At 32.0% G+C, this 20,406-nt stretch overlaps 1 protein-coding gene across 1 annotated transcript in view; it reads right to left on the reverse strand.

Annotated features, from left to right (window-relative positions):
- Positions 1–20,406, reverse strand: part of LOC142338067 (uncharacterized) — a 92,629-nt gene that overhangs the window by 70,769 nt on the left and 1,454 nt on the right. Inside the window, exons 2-4 of the mRNA XM_075387700.1 lie at positions 8,441–8,480; positions 8,098–8,177; positions 2,885–3,392 (exon numbers count right to left, since the gene is read on the reverse strand). Coding sequence (XP_075243815.1) covers positions 2,885–3,392; positions 8,098–8,177; positions 8,441–8,480 — 628 coding nt within the window. The remainder of the gene's footprint in view (positions 1–2,884; positions 3,393–8,097; positions 8,178–8,440; positions 8,481–20,406) is intronic.

Here is a 20,406-nt window from a genome sequence, read left to right on the forward strand (position 1 = left end):
ATAAGGTTTTCAACCAAAAATGTATATTTTGTTGTTTTTTATTTTTTCTATTTTTCCATTTTTCAGTATCGGAAGTTTTTTTCATGTAAAGTTTTCAATTTAATTGTTTTTTTTATTAAAAAATGTTGTTTTACTAAAATATTTTTTTTCAGAAATGTCGTTTTTTACAAGATTTTTATCCAAAAATGTAAATTTTGTTGTTTTTTTTCTATTATTACATTTTTTTCAGTTTTTGAAGTTTTTTTCATGTAAAATTTTCAATTTAATTATTTTTTCATTAAAAAATGTTGTTTTATAAAAGTATTTTTTTTTTCAAAAATGCCATTTTTTTCGTAAATTTTTAACCAAAAATCTATATTTTGCTATTTATTTTTCCATTTTTCTGTTTTGGAAGTTTTTTCATGTAAAATTTTCAATTTAATTGTTTTTTTATTAAAAAATGTTAATTTACCAAAAATAATTTTTTTTCAAAATTGTCGTTTTTTTACATAAGGGTTTCCCCAAAAATCTAAATTTTTGTTGTTTTTTATTTTTCTATTTTTCCATTTTTCAGCTTTTGAAGATTTTTTCATTGCAAATGAAAAAACTTCAAAAACTGAAAAATGGAAAAATAGAAAAATAAAAAACAACAAAGATATAGATTTTTGGTTAAACCCTTGTAAAAAACGACAATTTTGAAATAAAATTATTTTTGGTAAATTAACATTTTTTAATAAAAAAACAATTAAATTGAAAATTTTACATGAAAAAACTTCCAAAACAGAAAAATGGAAAAATAAATAGCAAAATATAGATTTTTGGTTAAAAATTTACGAAAAAAATGGCATTTTTGAAAAAAAATACTTTTATAAAACAACATTTTTTAATGAAAAAATAATTAAATTGAAAATTTTACATGAAAAAAACTTCAAAAACTGAAAAAAATGTAATAATAGAAAAAAAACAACAAAATTTACATTTTTGGATAAAAATCTTGTAAAAAACGACATTTCTGAAAAAAAATATTTTAGTAAAACAACATTTTTTAATAAAAAAAACAATTAAATTGAAAACTTTACATGAAAAAAAACTTCCGAAACTGAAAAATGGAAAAATAGAAAAAAATAAAAAACAACAAAATATACATTTTTGGTTGAAAACCTTATGTAAAAAGCGGCATTTTTGAAAAAAAAATATTTTAGTAAAACAACTTTTTAATGAAAAATATAATTAACTTGAAAATTTTACATGAAAAAAAATTCTAAAACTAAAATGTAAATATAGAAAATTCAAAAACAAACAAATTTACATTTTTGGTTAAAAACCTTAAAAGTTAAAAACGACATTTTTAAAAAAAAATTATTTTAGTAAAACAACATTTTTTAATAAAAAACAATTGAATTAAAAAATTTACGTGAAAAAAGTTCCAAAACTGACAAATGGAAAAAATAGAAAAATAAAAAAAACAACAACCTATCTACTTTTGGTTAAAACCTTATGTAAAAGACAACAATTGAAAAAATTCTCTTAGGTAAAACAACAATTTTGAATAAAAAATGAATTGAAAATTTTACATGAAAAAAACTTCAAAAACTGAAAAATGTAAAATATAGAAAAATAAAAAACATCAAAATTTACATTTTTTTTGTTGAAAACCTTATAAAATTTACATTTTTTAAAAAAAATTTCCTTTGGTAAAACAATTTTTATTCAAAACAATAAAAAACTAATGGAAATGGTTTTCCACAAAAATTGTAAATTTTATTATTAATGATATGTATGCATCTATATCTAAAAATCTTTACCAAAAATTCTTCTTTAGAAAAACCAGGTGTTCCCTTATCAAAGTTTCCATGATTATTGCATAGTATTCGTGGTAAAGAATTGATGCTAAAGTCTGCTGCGAAATTATCACTGCAATTGCTTTGCATCATCCAGTACCACAATGGATACATTTCTGGTCAACTGAATTCGTCAAATTTTTCCTCACTACGTGCCAAGCAAAGACTGTCAGTATCCATTTCAATCAACTCATATTTGTTTGGACTGCAGAAAGTGGATTAGAAAATGTATTTAAGTTGCGATATTGTAAATTTGGCGTACAGGAGGATAAAGAACCCAAGAAATATTGGTTCTTTATGTTCAATACGTGTCTTGCTCACTCCTACCTCAAAAATCTGGTCTTTCAGTTCATTCAGGGACTTGAAAAACGTGTTATTAAAAAAACCTATCCGCATGAGAACCTTTCAGATATTTTGTGGTCGTATGTCGACTACGGTCCATTGTCTGATAACCAGATCATTTCCATCCCAACGATTTCCAATCAACTTCACAGTCTCTGCAACGACTATTAACCCACAATTTTGAAAAAAAAAACGATATTTCCAAAGCAAGCATTTGTCGAGAAATATTTAAATTCAAAATTGAACTTTTGATAAAAATTGTTTTCGAAAATGCATTTTTAAAACTCAATTAAATATTAGTATCAAAGTATTAATTCAAAAGCATACATGAGCTTCAGCTTTTCTGAGTGTAGAAACACAATATTTCAAATTAATCAGTCAACCAGTCATCACAAAAAATACTAGTATCAGATTTGAAATTATACAGGAAATGCAAACAAAAATAATCAGCCAATGGAATAATTTCTCAGATTGCTAGTTTAGTTACCATATAACTCAGTATGTCGTCTCAATTTGCTCGATGGAGGACTCATTTTTTCTTCGTTCTCATAAACTTCTGACTTTCTACTTCCCTCTCTCTCAGGGTTATTGACAACAAGAGCCCTTCTCTTGACTGTCTGTGTACAATACGCCGGTTGCTCACATCAGAGGGAAGTTTTTTCAGATATTGCTTCAGTTGCTTCAGGAGAAAAAAAATGATTATCTGCACATTCAACGACTACTTTACTGAGGATGGTTTTGACAGACTCGAGTGATGTATTTTCAACCGCTGATGTCTCCTGTACTTCTTTCATGGTTTCTTGTTCAGTTTCTGTAGAAAAACACGAAAAGGGGACTGCCTTGTCAAATTTTTTGTTGTCAAACTTGAGTCCAAGTGCGTTCTCTTCTTCTATACTTGCAATAATACTCTCTGTCAGTGACCCATTTTCCCACTCGTCACAATCCCGATCAGGTTTCTGCTCCGGCAAATCGTCATACTCGTCAGAAACACACCCGAGGAATTTAAGTTCCCTCTCCTCAAAAAATCCTCGTTGATTTTCATGTATTGCTTTATAGGACAACTCATAATCACAGAATTGCGCACGGACTGATCTGCTTAGTTCCATGGTGTCCGAGACTTGTAAAGTTGTGTTTTCATTGTGGTTTTTGTAAAAGTCTACAGTTGTCTGTTTGTATGGTACAGAGGCTTCAGGCAAATTCTCGATAGCAACAATGAAGACCAGAAGCTGCCTCGGAATTGAGAATGGAGGATCAGCTACCCATCCGAAGCACGTTTTTCTCTCTTTTATAATTGCTACATCATCATTGAAGTCGGGGAAGAAGAAGTGGACCTTGAGATTTTCGTTCAATTTCACAGATTTGATATTCATTATTCCAGCCTTTGTTTGGTTCAAGACGGTTGAAATCCTAAATGCACTAAAGTTAAAGCAAAATTGCCCCTATAACCATAATCGCTAAATCTTTCTCTCTGAAGCATTCCTATTCTATTTGCGAATGAGTACCATGATTATAATAGCTATTTATTCGCTTTTTATGGTTTGTTCTCATATTTTATAACAGAACAGACTTACTTGGAATGGGAAATAGGAAGAGGTCCTAGAGATGAAGAATCTTCGCTGAAGGGCTTATAGTTGTCAACTTAGGCTGGTAACAAAAAGCGCTTCAAATTGTCTCAAGAAAAGAACAAAAGCTAGTTATAGTTAAGTTGTTGAAGAGAAGGAAAAGAAGTAAAATGAGTTGTACTTTTGTTTGTACACTATGATAAAGATGACATCATTATGACGCAATAGTGACGTTATTATTACGGTACTATGAGTAAGACCTCAATCACGTGAGTTGTGCATGCTTAGATAAAGTATGAATCATCATATCGTAAGTAGTATGGTATAGACTTTGTTCACATGAGTTCAATGACCACATAGAATATCTAGGTTTCTGTAATTCGGTAAATGTTCCAATCCTAAGACGTAATTGATCTTAATTTTGTTCTAAAGAGGACAATGGCCCCCATGCAATTATGAAATCATCTATTTGTCCGTAATTGCGAAGATAGTAGGACGTAATTTTTATGGTACTATGATTTAGTTGATACATTTTATGACTTATTTCTAACGATAGTGAAAAGTTCGATGAAGTTGTACTCAAAAAACCTCTATCGATCACCTGAGAAGATTCGCCTTTACAATAGAAGATGTCAAAATTGATGTTTGAAAGATCACTAAATAAATGGATTGTCAGATAGAAATTAAATAAATACGGATGATGATGTTAAGTTGTCTAATTTTTGATATATTTTCGATAAATATTTGAAAACACTTTGTTATTCTTTACAAAATTTGGTTGTTTTTCGACAATACTAAAAAAACGTGTAAAAATTGAGTATTTTTGACAATATTTAGCTACTTTGTGGTAATTATAAGTGGCAGCAAGTGGACAGTTTTTAATAGAATTGGGTTTCTTGTAAGAAAATATGTTTTTGTGGCAAAAATGAAGTATTTTTTTGGTAAGAAATGGCTTTTTTTTAGTATTGGGTAGTTTCTGGTAAAGTTTTCGAAAAATTTCGTCAGATTTGGGTATTTTCTGCAAGAATTGTTTTTTTTTCAAGAAATAGGTATTTTTTTAGCATTAATTGGGTATTTGTGGCAAGAATTGGACATTTTTGGCAATAATTGGGTATTTTTAGGCAAAAATTGTGTATTTTTTGCCAAGAATTGGTAATTTTTTAGTAAGAATTTCTTTTTTCAAGAATTGCGTCTTTTTAGCGAGGATGGGGTTTTTTTGGCAAGAATTGGGTATTTTAAGCAAGAATGTGATATTTTTTGTGTGAACAGCTTGGGTATCATGCTCTGAGGTACGTCTTTTATGGGAAGAGGTAAATTACTTTACTAATTTAATATCAAGGGATTATCTGACTAATCCCCCTCGTGTGAACATCGTGGGTATCACGCTGTGAGGTAGGTCTTTGGGATATGAGGGAAAATGGGCTATACGTAATCTTTATAGATAGGTACATCTTTTATCCCACCTGTCTTGCTAATCCCCCTCGTGTGAACAGCTTCGGTGTCATGCTGTGAGGTACCTTATTGGAAATTTGCATTATTAAAGTGTAAAATGGTAGTGGTTAATGACCTTACTGATTTGTTGTTAAGGCACTATCTTGCTAATCCCCCTCGTGTGAACAGCTTGGGTGTCATGCTGTGAGGTACACTTTTAAAAATTTACATTATTAAAGTGTAATATGGGACTGGGTAAATGACCTTACTAATTTAATATTAAGGGATTATCTTGCTAATCTCCCTCGCGTGAACAGCTTGGGTATCATGCTGTGAGGTACGTCTTTGAAATCAGATGTTAGTAAAGTGCAATTTGGTAAGGGGACAATGACCTTACTGATTCGATGTTAAGGCACTGTCTTGCTAATCCCCTTCGAGCGAACAGCTTGGCTGTCACGCTGTGAGGTACATCTCTGGAAATTTACATTAGTAAACTGTAATATGGTAGGGGGTCAATGTCCTTACTAATTTGTTAAGGCACTGTCTTGCTAATCCCCTTCGTGTGAACAGCTTGGGTTTCATGCTGTGAGGTACGTCTTTGGAAATTTACGTTATTAAAGTGTAATTTGGTAGGGCTCGATGACCTTATTAATTTGTTGTAAAGGCACTATCTTGCTAATCCTCTTTGTGTGAACAGCTTGGGTGTCATGCTGTGAGGTACATCTTTGGAAATTTACGTTATTAAAGTGTAATTTGGTAGGTGGTCAATGTCCTTACTAATTTGTTAAGGCAATGTCTTGCTAATCCCCTTCGTGTGAACAGCTTGGGTTTCATGCTGTGAGGTACGTCTTTGGAAATTTACGTTATTAAAGTGTAATTTGTTAGGGCTCGATGACCTTATTAATTTGTTGTAAAGGCACTATCTTGCTAATCCTCTTCGTGTGAACAGCTTGGGTGTCATGCTGTGAGGTACATCTTTCGAAATTTACGTTATTAAAGTGTAATTTGGTAGGTGGTCGATGACCTTATTAATTTGTTGTTAAGGCACTATCTTGCTAATCCCCTTCCTGTGAACAGCTTGCGTGTCATGCTGTGAGGTACGTCTTTGGAAATTTACGTTATTTAAGTGTAATTTGGTAGGGGGTCGATGACCTTATTAATTTGTTCTTTAGGTAATATCTTGCTAATGCCCTTCGTATGAACAGCTTGGGTGTCATGCTGTGAGGTACGTCTTTGGAAATTTATGTTATTAAAATGTAATATGGTAGGGGATCGATGACGTTATTAATTTGTTGTGAAGTCACTTTCTTGCTAATCTTCTTCGGGTGAACAGCTTGGGTGTCATGCTGTGAGGTACGTCTTTGGAAATTTACGTTATTAAAAAGTAATTTGGTAGGGGGTCGATGACCTTATTAATTTGTTGTTCAGGCACTATCTTGCTAATCCCCTTCGTGTGAACAGCTTAGGTGTCATGCTGTGAGGTACATCTTTCGAAATTTACGTTATTAAAGTATAATTTGGTAGGGGATCGATGACGTTATTAATTTGTTGTGAAGTCACTTTCTTGCTAATCCCCTTCGGGTGAACAGCTTGGGTGTCATGCTGTGAGGTACGTCTTTGGAAATTTACGTTATTTAAGTGTAATTTGGTAGGGGGTCGATGACCTTATTAATTTGTTCTTTAGGTAATATCTTGCTAATGCCCTTCGTGTGAACAGCTTGGGTGTCATGCTGTGAGGTACGTCTTTGGAAATTTATGTTATTAAAATGTAATATGGTAGGGGATCGATGACGTTATTAATTTGTTGTGAAGTCACTTTCTTGCTAATCCCCTTCGGGTGAACAGCTTGGGTGTCATGCTGTGAGGTACGTCTTTGGAAATTTACGTTATTAAAATGTAATTTGGTAGGGGGTCGATGACCTTATTAATTTGTTGTTGAGGCACTATCTTGCTAATCCCCTTCGTGTGAACAGCTTGGGTGTCATGCTGTGAGGTACATTTTTCAAAATCACGTAAGCTGTACATAAGTGTAAATGAGTCATCTTATCTAATTTAATATTAAAACATTACCTAGCTAATCCCCCTTTGTGTGAACAGTTTGGTTATCATACTGTGAGGTACGTTTTTGAAAAGTCGTTCGTAACTGTAAATGAGTCATCCTAAATTATTATTAAAGGATTATCTTGCTAATCCCCTTAGTGTGAACAGCTTGGGTATCATGCTGTGAGGTACTTCCTTGGAATTCGAGGGAAAATGGGCTATACCTAATCTTAATACATAGGTACTTCCTTTTACCCCCCCCCCCCCCCCCCACTCTTGCTCACGATATACTACTAACGGGCATCTTAAATTGGGCTTTCAAGGTTTATCCAGTTTCTATTTTTGATTTTGTCTTTTATGACTCCGTTCATTTTAGACTGCATTGCTGAGCGACTGATGTTTAAAATTACTCAGAGAACAATTAAACTAGCCTAGAAAAGTTAAAAAAAATCACGCAAAATGTGCACTAAGGCAAAAGCGAAACATGTTTGTTCGACAGAAAAGAGGAAGATCAATCATGCCATCACTATCACTTAGCGGCTTTTAAACAAACCTGTTTATATCGAATTAAGCTTCGATGATTTTTTGCACTGCATCAATTATTTATATGCTTTATGCCATCTTTCTTCTCTTCATACTGACTTCACATAAAAACGTTTTTAACTGCTCAGTTTCTTTTGTTTAATTTAAAATCATCTTTTGATTTCCAGTCACGAAACATTTTATACAACGTTATTGAAATAACAGTACAAAGCTTTCCGGTTCTTCGAAATTCATCTTTTTCGTTCCCGAAGCCAAATGACTTTTAATTAAAGTCGTAGTAGGATCTTGCTGTGAGAAAACACACCGTAGTGATCCCAATCGTTTCCAATTAATTAGCAGAGAATAAAAAGACCACTTACAATGAATCACCTTCGTACATATATAACCACACGTGGTTATCACTCGGCTGCTTTGTAGTCTTCTCTGATATGTGAGCCACCTTAAATAGCAATTGAATTCTACCTCAAGCCTCTCATCTTTATAACATCTTACCCTTTATATCAAAAACACTGACATCAGATGTAACCATGCTAATTAATTAGATACAACATCACATCTATTTAAACCCATAGTTTCCAGGTCAAGAAGTACAAATAAATGAACTTGAAAAGCTTTTGAAGACAGAGCTGGCATTTTCTATTATTAATTTCTGTAGAATTAAATATTACAACCATTTTTGGCAATTTTAAGTTAAATTCTTACCCTTGCGGGCCAGTAGACACCTCTCTTCGTCGGCTTCGCCCTGAAATTATATGAGAAATTATACAAGAGAACAGATAATTAGAAAATATGCCTAACAATTGATTTAGAACCTTATAAACTAGCACTAAAGGAAAGGCTTCGTTCCATTATTGTTCTCACCCATTTTAGAGGGGCAGAAACTATATGCTCGACTTGGGTTTTTTGGCCGATCCATATACTGGACGAACAAGCAGGTCGAGTGTTAAACATATAAATAATGGATCGCTCTTCTATACCTAATGCTTATCCGGAGGGTTTCAAAGAAGTTCGAAAATCAGCGGATAAAAATACTCCTCAGCAATTGTCCAATATAAATTGGAAAATTTCCAATATGTTCCAAAAATTAAATCTTTTTCCCAACAAGGCGGCTCGGTAATGCGCGATGGCACATAAGGTTCCGACCCCGCCCATCCACAATTTTGGCATAATTGTCTACCAAATGAGGAACAGATAGAAAAACCCAAAAATTATTTTTTGCGAATCCCAAAAAAGCCCAAGCCTTTTCAAAAAATTCTGTATGAACGATAAGATAGCCTCCAAAGCAAATAACTCAGTGGAGTAAAAATTGATGCATTAGATTGCTGTAATATGCCAATATTAAGAAAACGAGTCAAGACGAACAGCAAAATCAAACAACAACAACAAACATTAATTACATCAAAAAATCTATGTCCCTCTTAAAAACTAAATTTAATAACAAAGTCAACATACCGTCAGATAAACCTAAAACTAATCATAAATAACTTATAAATCACCAGAAAACATATGCGACCAGTCCATAAAAAGGTTTGGTAACAATTATACAAAAAAGAACAAAAACAGTAAAGTAAAAAAATTAACTTATTTTTTTGAAACAGTTAACTTCAAAGTAATAAATACCATTAGGAATAAATTAATATTACCACAAATTTACGATTACCACTGCTTCTATAGGAGGGCATTAGGACCTGTCCTTATTCATTTTTTAAAGCGGCTAAAAAGAACAAACAAAATTTCAATTGAAACTTGCCAGAAAACGCTGTCAAAACCGACAAGCCAAATTTTGGCACTCAAAATATATTTGATTGCGCCTTCTTCAAACAACTATAATGTAGTACGTGGCCATTCATTAGTAAGACTAGGTAACAAGTAGACAAAAAAGCGAAGTGCTAAAGTATGTAATACTTTTAATTTTTTTTTCGAAACAAAATTACATTCAATGTTATGAAAGGCATTAATTACAAGAAGAGCTATTTAAATAGGGTTGTTTATTCATGAAAAGGAAGCCCTAAAGACCTGTAATTATCCAGAATATTTCTTGCATCTACAAAAAGAACGTCAAATATGACAAAAATCAAATTAATTTACTTTTTCTTTGTGAAAAACCGGTGTCGAAGCCAGTAAGGTCATAACAAATTCTTTAAAAAAAAAATTTTGGGACACCAATCCCTTTTATTCCGTTGACACCCATAATATCATATTTGACCTGTAATTAACTAACGAGATTAGGTAACAAAAAGAAACAAAGAACAAAATTGCGAAGTTAAAAAGTTTTTTTTTTAATTTTGGAAAACGATTGTTTTCAAATTCATTAAAGCCATCAGCTATCTACTAATATCAGAATATCGGTTCTTCTATTCTTCCATGAAAAGCCAATGAAAGCTATCACTATACAAGAAATTTCATACGACCGAAACGACAATAGATATAAATGACAGTTAGAGACAAAATTAAAAAATTCAATTGATTTCTTCAAGAAAGAGGCGTCGAGGCCGTTAAAACGATGATGTATATCTTTCAGGATTTAAATATGTTCAATTGTGCCTTATTCTGAATGCTAATAAGGTGACATGAGAACTGTCAATAATGTGATAATGTGACAAAATTAGAAAACGTGAAAAACTGGCAAATATCAAAACAAACAAAAATCTGATATCTTGTAGTATCAAAGCCATAAAACAATAACTTCAGGCTTAAAACTGCAACCGATAATAAATGTTAAATCAGTAGAAAAAAGAAGCAGTCTTTCTTTGCTGACACTAAGCTGGAAGTTGAACAAATTAAAAAAAAAAATAGAGGAAAAGTTAATTAAGCCATTATTTATTGAAAAGTCAATTATTTTTAAAAAAAGAAACGACCATAAACTTTCACTTAAAAAACTAAATGCATTAGCTTGGAGCTGATTAGCAAGCGAATTGGCTGGACCTATCACTCCTGAGCTTTGATTTGATATGTTCTGTTCTTTATTATTAAAAAAGTCTTAAAAAAAACCGACTGATTACAACCCGATTTTTTTTGGATTGTAACAGTCCAAGAATGGCCCAAAACTAGCCCTGCTAATAATTATTGTCCGTTAGGAACAACTGATTTTTCGAATGTTGTAGATATAGATAGTTTGTTAGTTGAAAACTCAAAATAAATTCTGCATTTTTGATAATCAACGAGTAAAGTTAGCAAAAAACGGCAAAGTTTTAACTACAGTGCACTTTCAGCGGACTCTGAAGTAGAAATAGCCCCCCTCTGATTCTACAAAGATTGTATGAGTGTTGTTTGGGGGTGTGCTGTCGGCAAATTTAATCAAAATGGACTAAAGTAGCTTATTTCGTGCTGTTTTTGATGAAAAAGGCTAAATTTTGAAATGTTTATCCAGAGTTTTTGACCAAAAAAATTAAATCAAAACAATCAACAATGCTTGTTCGTCTTCAAAAATAAAATCAACGACACTATTCTCAAAAATTATAACAAATTTTAGCAAAATTGACGAAAATTTAGGCAAAAATTCCGGAAAATGTGAATAAAAACAACGTGAATTCACTCTTCTTTTCTCAAAAGTTTAAACCTCGATAACTCCCTGTAGAAAACGAAAATTAAAAAAATCTTTTTAATTCCATATTCTACGCTGGACGAGCTTTCTAATGATACCAGTCTCAACTCTACGATGAATATATCGAGCGGCGAAAATTCACGGAACAAAAAAAAACCATTTGAGTACATAGTTCCTCCCCCCTCAAGAGGGTCGGAACAATAATTTTGGTAGTGAATTATATTTCTCTTTTAAATATATACTATAAATACTATAGAAAATAGTGTACTTGAAACGTGACCGCTGCGCTGCGCTGCGCGCATTCCCCGTTCCTTTTTGTTTACAATTAAAATTTAATGTTTCTATATGTTTAAAGATTGAGGACCGGTTAGCAACATAAAATGCTCTAGAGAACCAACAAACTGTGGATACCTAATCACTTAAGATATAACATTGGTAATAGTTAAGTGAGAATTGGTTAAGGACGATTTCTTGAATTTAAAGATCTGTAAAAGGGTCTGTTTAAAGAAATCTATTCAAGCATTGAAAAAAATTGTGAAGTTTTTGTTGAATAAAAGGCGTCGGAACATATGTTTTTACAGCCATTGAATTAAAACGAAACCAAGAGAATCAAAGAAATTCAGTCCCACGCTATTAAGAATTGTAACTAGGAAAAAATGAAATGCAACACATCAGTTTGAAATTTACCCGATGTGACTAAGAAAAAGAGAAAACACGTGGCCCTCTACATAGCCCAAACAAAGATTCACATGAAAAGGCTATTTTTAAGATAAAACCAAAACATACCCGGCAGATTGCCGGAAAATAGCCGCCGTTGATTCCCATAACTCTATTGGGATTGAAAGAAAAGAAAATATCAACAAAAATTTATTTTTGTATAAAAAAAAAACATTTTTAAGTGCGATTTATTTTGATGTCATTTCGTAATTGAACATACTCCTGTCGCTCATAGAGAGGCTACAGGGTCTAGCATCAATACCTATAAGCATAATAGATAGTAACTAACACTTACGAGAACAAAGTTCAAGTACCGGGCATCTAAAAATGGGCTTTATGGGTTTATCCCGTTTCTATTTCTGACTTTGATTTTTTCATATTGACTCTCGTCATTTTGAATTGCTTTGCTGAGCAGCTGCTGTTTAAAAGGACTTTGAGCAGAATGACAGAAGAGTGAAAATAGCCTAGAGAAGTCAAAAAGATTTCACGCAAAATGTCGAAAAAGCGGCAAAATGAGGTAAAGCGAAAAATTTTATCCGACGAAGTAAAAAACATAGCAGGACAAGTCCTGACGTACAATTCAAAGAATTTTCATTGACTATACAGAAAACTAGACCTAGAACGGACTATGAATGGATTGGGAAAACCATTTAGAAAATCCGATCCAAAAAAATCGAAAAAACAGTAAAAATTAAAGTGAAATTGCCGCATGTGAACAAAAAACCACTAGCGAGAAAGCGAATTTTTGTCCGAACACCGTTTTCTCACTCTGCTTTAAGTTTACAGCGGAAAAATTTCACACCGCTAAACCACTCGCTTTTTCGCTCCACTTCCTGTTTCGGCATGACCAAAATCACTACTCCAATTTTACTTCAAAAATCATGAAAATGTGTGAAGATCTTTAAAAAACAGCCGAAAGAATTCCGGAAACGACTCGAAGTGAAAATCTACTTAACCGCCATCCAAATACTCATCAGAAAAAACTTGCCTCCACTAAACCATAAAACAAAATGCAATAACAAAAACCAAATCTGTTAAAATATGATAAAAAATCTGATCAATATTTGTCATAACTTGAGGTCCCGAAATAACTATCTCTGCCAAAATTACGTCATCAAAACAACTAGAACTTACTAAAACCACTTAAGTGAATGTTTTAAAAATACTTGAGGCCAAATTATGAAAAAATCTCTAAAAACAACTTGCACTAAAAAACTGGAAAAAGTACGTAAATTTCTTAATATTACAAAAGCATATAAATCCAAAGAAAAATTCTTTTCAGTCAATAGGGCATCCAGATGCTCGCAAAACAATAGACAAGTCATATTAGTCTAAGAAACTTGTCTCAAAAAACAAAAAAAAACCGAAAAACTGCAAAGAAAAAAATAAGAAAAATAGTTCCAATTTTCGCCATTTTTTGTCATATTTCTCAACAAAAAGATTCATATCCAAAATTGCCCATGCTTATCACTAAACAATTAAAACAACTATTATGAACCCTAAACCTCCACAAATGCCATAAAAAATTAACGAATAGAAACGGCATTCAAAAACAAATTCAACAAAAAAAACTATAAAAACTAAATGAGTTTTTTTAATAGTACAAAGAAACATAAAGCCGAATAAGGTTCCTTTGCAATTAGAGCAATGAAAAACTCGCAAAACAATGGGCAAGTTATAATAGGGTGGGTAAGACACTTACGTAAGATTAAAAAAAACCGCAAAAAATGAGAAAAATGGTTTAAAATTTCTCAATTTTTCGGTCATTTTTCCTTAGAAAAAAATGATTTATATCAACAAAACTTAAGTCAATTGGTATCTGACAATTCCTTCAGTAACAAGCTTCTATTCAAATCCCACTCAAAGCAGTAAAATAAAAAAACAGGTGAAAAATCATTAAATTTCAGCAAAACTGAGCAAAATATAAAATCAGCAAAACTGATCAAAAACCTCCAAATTAGCATTAAAAATCAAATTAACTACTTGAAACCTTCAATTCCTATCAAAACAAACCTAAAACTAATACAATATCATAATCAAACCTCATAACCATCAAAAGTTGCAAAAAACTGCTTTTAAAAGCCGCACGTGAACAAAAAAAATTTTGATTGCTTAGAAAAAATTTTTTCACACATCAATTTCTCGCTCTCTCAAAAACAAGGTGTGAACAAAAACCACTCTCTTTTCGCTCCGCTCTTCACTTTTGTTCAGCACCAAAATCACTCCAAATTTTTTCACGCGTTTCATTTCCCGCTTGAAAATTCACAGCAAAAATTGATTTTAAAAAAATGACTTCTCCACTACTCCTCTTCGAGTCGTAAAAAGACAGCGCCCCAATACAATTCAAATTCTTTGAATTGTAAAAAAATAGGAGCGCTATAATAGCCGGCTGAGGAGATGAGGGCGGCTATTAAAAAACTTTAAAAAAACATTTGATGAACAAAAAAGGTGTTTTCCTTTTCCCAATAATCAATTTTTCTGTTCCAGGAAAAGCTAATAAAGGAATTGTAATGCGGATGACTTGCATAGCACAATTCAGTCAATTTATGAAGCCTACGACGTTGAAAATGTCGACGTATAAAATTGCGTCTGGAGAAAAGCCACATTTATTAGATACCTACCCTCTCGTCAAACTCTTTTACAACAAAGTTTTACTTTATACATCAACTCTAAAGTACATCGGATCATGTGATAGCCTTCTTGCATACCTAGAACTACGACATGTAAGTTCTAGACTCAAATAGGAGTTACTTATTAGCTAAATATTCTATAGATGAAGATTTCAAATAATTATATCAAGACAGCCCAACTTTTGCCATAAAACATACATCTACGATTAGTTCAAACTTGTGCTGCATGAAACTACGTAATTCTACGTAACTCTTTATCCTCAATTTCGAAGAACTTCATTCTGGAAGTGGACTTTAAAAACCATCAATGAAAAATAAGAGAAAACTCAATTTAAAGCATTTTAAGAACAATTCTTTCGACTCAAAACCTGTCCAGCATATCCATTGCATCATACAAATAATTATAAAAAAACTCTTATACAACAAAAATCGCTCTTCGGACTATTGTTCTTATGTATTACCAGTTCATCTTGTTCCTGTTAATTATTTGTGTATATTTTGATATATTTTGTAGAGAGTTGTGAGCGATAGCAGTGCCATGGAGGTTTAAAATTTTTATGAATATTTGACAACTCACTGTTTTTGTTCATTTTTAAATTTTTGATAAATTTTGCGGAATTATTCTACCATTTTAACATTTACGGGTTTTAATAAACCATAAGCCAAATCAAGACTATTTTTCGTCTCACCGTGACCTCATAGAATAAAACTGTTTGGGATATTGATCTAGATTTTTCGGTTTTCGATTTTTCGTTTTTACTTTTTAGCGCCATTTGAATTGTTATGGTTTTTCCTCTCAACACTGGCGAAGTTAATTAATTCACATGCATTTATTTTATTGATGAAAATAAGCTGTTACCTTGGACTATAAAAATATGCTGCTGTTGGTCTGTGGGCTACAAATAACTTTGTTGAAATGGACACAAAAACTTTCCTTTAAATTTTGTATTTTATCGCTCTTTATGATGTTTCCATACTGGGTCCCATTACTGACAGGTATCATTGAAGTGCTAAAGACTTCTTATTGCTCCCGAATAAGGTTCTAATTTTAGAGCTTATGAACTTGGCATCTTTGAAATTATTTGTATGTGAAAATTTAAATATAGTTTTTGGCAAAAGATGCTTTTTCCGTACATTTGTCACAATTAGTGAAAGTTCCTATTGACTTCATTTGCTGATTAAACGAGGCTTATCAATGACGACTTGAGTTCATAGCTAATGATTTTTAGTTCTGGGCAAAAAAAAAGGTTTTCAAAAAAGTGAACTTTGAGATGTGACAGTCCGTTATTTTGATGCCAAAAGTCAGTAATGAGGCCAATCTGAGTCCAAAACTCTTTTTCAATTGATACCTTATCCTGGAATTAAAATTCTGGCCGTTTAACTTCGTGAAGTTTTGGAAAATTCCTTTAGTTTGACTATATTTGGTTTTCACTCATTTCTTTTTTTTTAAAACTTGCTTGCTTACAATTGAAGCAATAAATCATTCTGATTACCTACAAAACCAAATGGCTTTCTACGGAAGCATAATTGAAATATCCCAATAGAACTTTTTGTCAGCGAATGGTTTCAATCTTTGTTTTAAAAAATAACAGATTATGGAACAGAGTTTTATTTTATTCGAACTTTGATCATTTTATTTGAACTTTGGTAGATTTTTAAGAGGACAGACGTCTAAACAAAAAAACGGTGAATTCCAGTGCGATCAAATTTTAATTTTTCACTGAAAAAAAAACAGACTCATTCCAGTGAAAAATTAAATTCTGATCTCACTGGCACTAACCCTTTTTTTGTATACACGTCTGTCTTCTTTTAAAAATCTACCCAAGTTTAAATAACAAAATATAATTAAACTCTTCCATAACCTGTTATTTTTTGCAAAAACATTTAAAAACATTTGCTTCAATTTGACTATTTCTGCTTCAATTTTATGTGAAATTGCACATAAGCGATCCTACTTGTTCTCTTGAAGTCTTAGACAGCTTCAAAATATTTAACAAAAAGAGCTCCAATACAATTCTATTTCTCAATTGCAACAAAACTATCTCATTTTAGCCTCTGTCATTGATTGAATCTCAGCTAAGGCAGCGTATGTTATGCGGAAAATTAGAAGCTTTTTTAAACCAATTTTATCTGATTGTGTTTTCGTTTCTATCCAATTTATCTGATTGACAAGTTAGTGTATAACTATTATTCATTAATGCTAATCAAAAGAAAAACCACATTAGTCAGATACCTACCCTCTCCTAACAAAACTCTAAGCTTTAATTTCCCATCAACTCAGAAGTATCTTGAATCATGTGATAGCCTTCTTACATATTTAGAACATAAACACAGCAAGATTCAAATTGGAGTTCCTTATTAAGTAAAAACTATATAAAAAGATTTCAAATGATTATGTCAAAGACAGTCCAACTCTCGCCATAGAACATACATCTTTTGTTATTTCAAGCATTTTCTCCATGAAGCTCGCAAAAGTAAGGAAATCTAAGGCATTCTTTATCATTAATATTGGGGGAACTTCATTTTGGAAGGCAACTAAAATACCTACAAAGAAAAAAAATTCAATTTAAATCAATTTAAATTCTTTTGACTTAAAGCCTGCCCAGTATCTCCATTGAATCCTACAAATTGTTTAGAAAGAACTATTAGAACATCAGAAATCGCCCTTCAAACTATTGCTCTAAAGCTTTATCAGTTTAGCTTGCTTCTGTTGAACACTTGTACGATCCCACTTGTGGGGGAAAAGTATAAGCTCGATGCTTTTTTTTTCTTCAGTCAATTTTTGCCGATCGATATATTTTTCGTAGAGTTGTGCTATCAGAAAGCCCATCAAGCGTAGAATAAGAAATCAAAATTTCAAACTTTTTCAATATTTTGACCTTTTCGATGTGTCACCGAGGTTTAAAATTTTTGTGAACACTTCACATTTTTGAATTTTGTTAATATTTTTAATTTTTAAATATTCTTACAACAGTATGCTGCCACTTTCAACACTTACGGGTTTTGGATTTAATTTAGACTATATGCTGTTGTCTGAAATGGTCTGTCGGCTGCAAATGACTGTGGACCTTTACACTGACTTTTTTTTAAAATTCCGTAAATGTATTTTTTATTGTTTCTATGATGTTTTCCAACCGAATCCCTTTACTGACAGGAATGAGTGAAGTGCTAACTGGTTCTAATTGATCCTAAAAAAGTTATTTCAACTTTATGGAAATGGTTGCTTTGAAAATATTTAAGTAAAATTTTATTAAATTTAATTTGACTGTAGATGTTTTTTCTGTTCTTTTGTTACGATTTATGTAGCGAAAGATCTCATTGATTTCATTTATGGATTCTAGGAGGCTTATCAACGACGAGTTGAGTTAAAAGCTAATGGTTTTTTTGCTGAACAAAAGAAAACATTTTCAAAACAGAGATCTGACATTTTTGATTTGTTATTTTGTTGTCATGAACTTCAATCTCATTTGGAAAAGTCGTTGTTAGTCTGTAACGAGGCATAACTAAAAGTAAATTTCTTTGTCAGCTGACAGCTTATCGGAGAAGAAAATTGAGACGATTGTTTGGGTTTTGAGGATTCCAGTGTTGAATATTTGTCACATTTGGTTTTTCACATACTTGGTTTTTCGGTTAAATTTGGTTGCTTAAAATTAAAGATATCAACTATTCTGTTTTGAAAAAAAACAGCTGCCTTCCTCCGGAGGTATAATTAAAATATCCGAATGAAAATTTTTGTCCATTTGGGAGCAAATGGATTAAATCTTTGTTTCGAAAAAATACCAATTAGGAAAAATCCCCCCCCCCAAATAGTCAACCAGCAAATTATTGTCATGATTTAGTTTTCCATAATGTAATTCTGGTGACATTCGCAATTCAAATTTAAAAAATAGTGCGAGGTCATTTTTTTTACTTCTGAACTCAATTATAAATCAAAGTTGAGCTTTTGGATTTTAATCGAAATTACTTGGAGGCTAAGCAAGCTGATTAGTAATGAAGTTATTACTTCAGATCCTTTGCAGCCTGAAATTTATTTTGAAAAAAGAATAGTTCATTTCTGGATCTCATCTGATGATGTTTGGTATAATTAGTTGTTTACTTTGCAAAAAAAGTCTTTACAAATTGCAAAATTGCATCAGATTCGAGTCGTTCTATGTCGTTAACTTCTGTTGTGCCATTTGTTCTAGTATGCATTCTAGTTCGATAAACATTAATCTCACTGGTATTAACCTTTTTGAATACGCGTCTTTTTAAGAATCTGTCAAAGTTCAAATTACAAAATGCGAACACTGAGTCCAGCAAATCCTATCTATTTGTCTCATTGGTGCTAATATGATGTTGCTTGAATAGGTCTGCGGGTAACCAAAGATTTCGATGACTGACATTACATTTTCTTTTTTCAAAAAGTACTTGGCAATTTCCATTTTTCTTCTTGCTTTGCTATCAAGTCCCAATACTAGAGGGTCGCATTGGAGTCTTTTCTCTATTGCTTTGTTTCAGTCTGAGTAATGAAAGATCACATTAATTTCAGTAGTGGCATAGAGGAAGCTTATGACAAGCTGAACTTCAAAGCTAATAGTTTCTATGACTGGACTATTTTATTTTTCAAAAAATGCAAATCTTTAGTCAAAAATGAGACATATTTTACTCCAAATTTTGATTTCAATTGATAGGCATTCACAGGTAAAAATTTCGCGACAATTTGGATAATTTTGTTTTGGTTTGATTCGTTTGTTTTGTTTTTGAGTTCTTGTCTATATTAGATTATTTTTCTGTTTACAATTGGATTATCAATTAAATTGATTGGTGACAAGTCCATGTGGTTTTCTGAAGCGGCGTAACTGAAAATTCTGAATCTATCCATTTGATAACGAATCGTTCCTGAACTTTTGATTAAAGAGATTACATTACTCGATTTTGTAAGGATTAAAGAGATTACATTACTCGATTTTGTAAGTTTTCCAGTTTCAAATAGTTTTTGATTGCTTTTTTACAGTCTGAGTAATGAAAGATCCCATTAATTGCAGTAGTGGCATAAAGGAATCTTATGGCCAGCTGAATTTCAAGGCTAATGGCATCAAGGACTGCACTATATTCATTTTCAAAAAATTGCAAATCTTTAGTCAAAAACAAGGCAAATCTTAATCCAAAGTTCTATTCAAATTGATAGGTATTCATAGGTCGAATGAAGCATTACTTGTTTGGTTTTTGAGTTCTTGTCTATATTAGGTTATTTTTCTGTTTACAATTGGATTATCAATTATTTTGATTGGTGGCAAGTCCATGTGGTTTTCTAAAGCATCGTAATTGAAGCTTCTGAATTTGTCCATTTGATAACGAATCATTTCTAAATTTTTGATTAAAAAGTAACAGACTTAAGAGAACCTTAACGCTTGAATATTGTTTTGTCAACTCGTCAATTAATCTCATTAACAAGGTGTCCTAGCCGCATCATATTCAAAACCTGTGCTTGTGTTTAGCGGCTTTAATTTTTGAACTTCAGTATGATGTTGTATTTGTTTTTCCAAAACTTAGTACCAAAATTATTCAGTGCAATTGGAGTTTTATTCAGGATTTTTTCTTTATTTTGCTTTTTTATTCCTGTTTATTCTTGTATATGCGCGTTTCTACAAATTGATGAACACTTTCCTAAGCCAATCGTTTGATAAATTCCAAGAACAAGCATGACTTACCTCAATCGTGACTTACGACATTACATAGATTGGGTAACCTCAATTTGAAGTTCATCTGATTTTGCATTCTCACTTTAAGAGCATCAG

The sequence above is a fragment of the Convolutriloba macropyga genome, chromosome 4 (genome assembly GCF_964194025.1).
Source record: "Convolutriloba macropyga chromosome 4, txConMacr16.3, whole genome shotgun sequence".
NCBI lineage: Eukaryota > Metazoa > Xenacoelomorpha > Acoela > Convolutidae > Convolutriloba > Convolutriloba macropyga.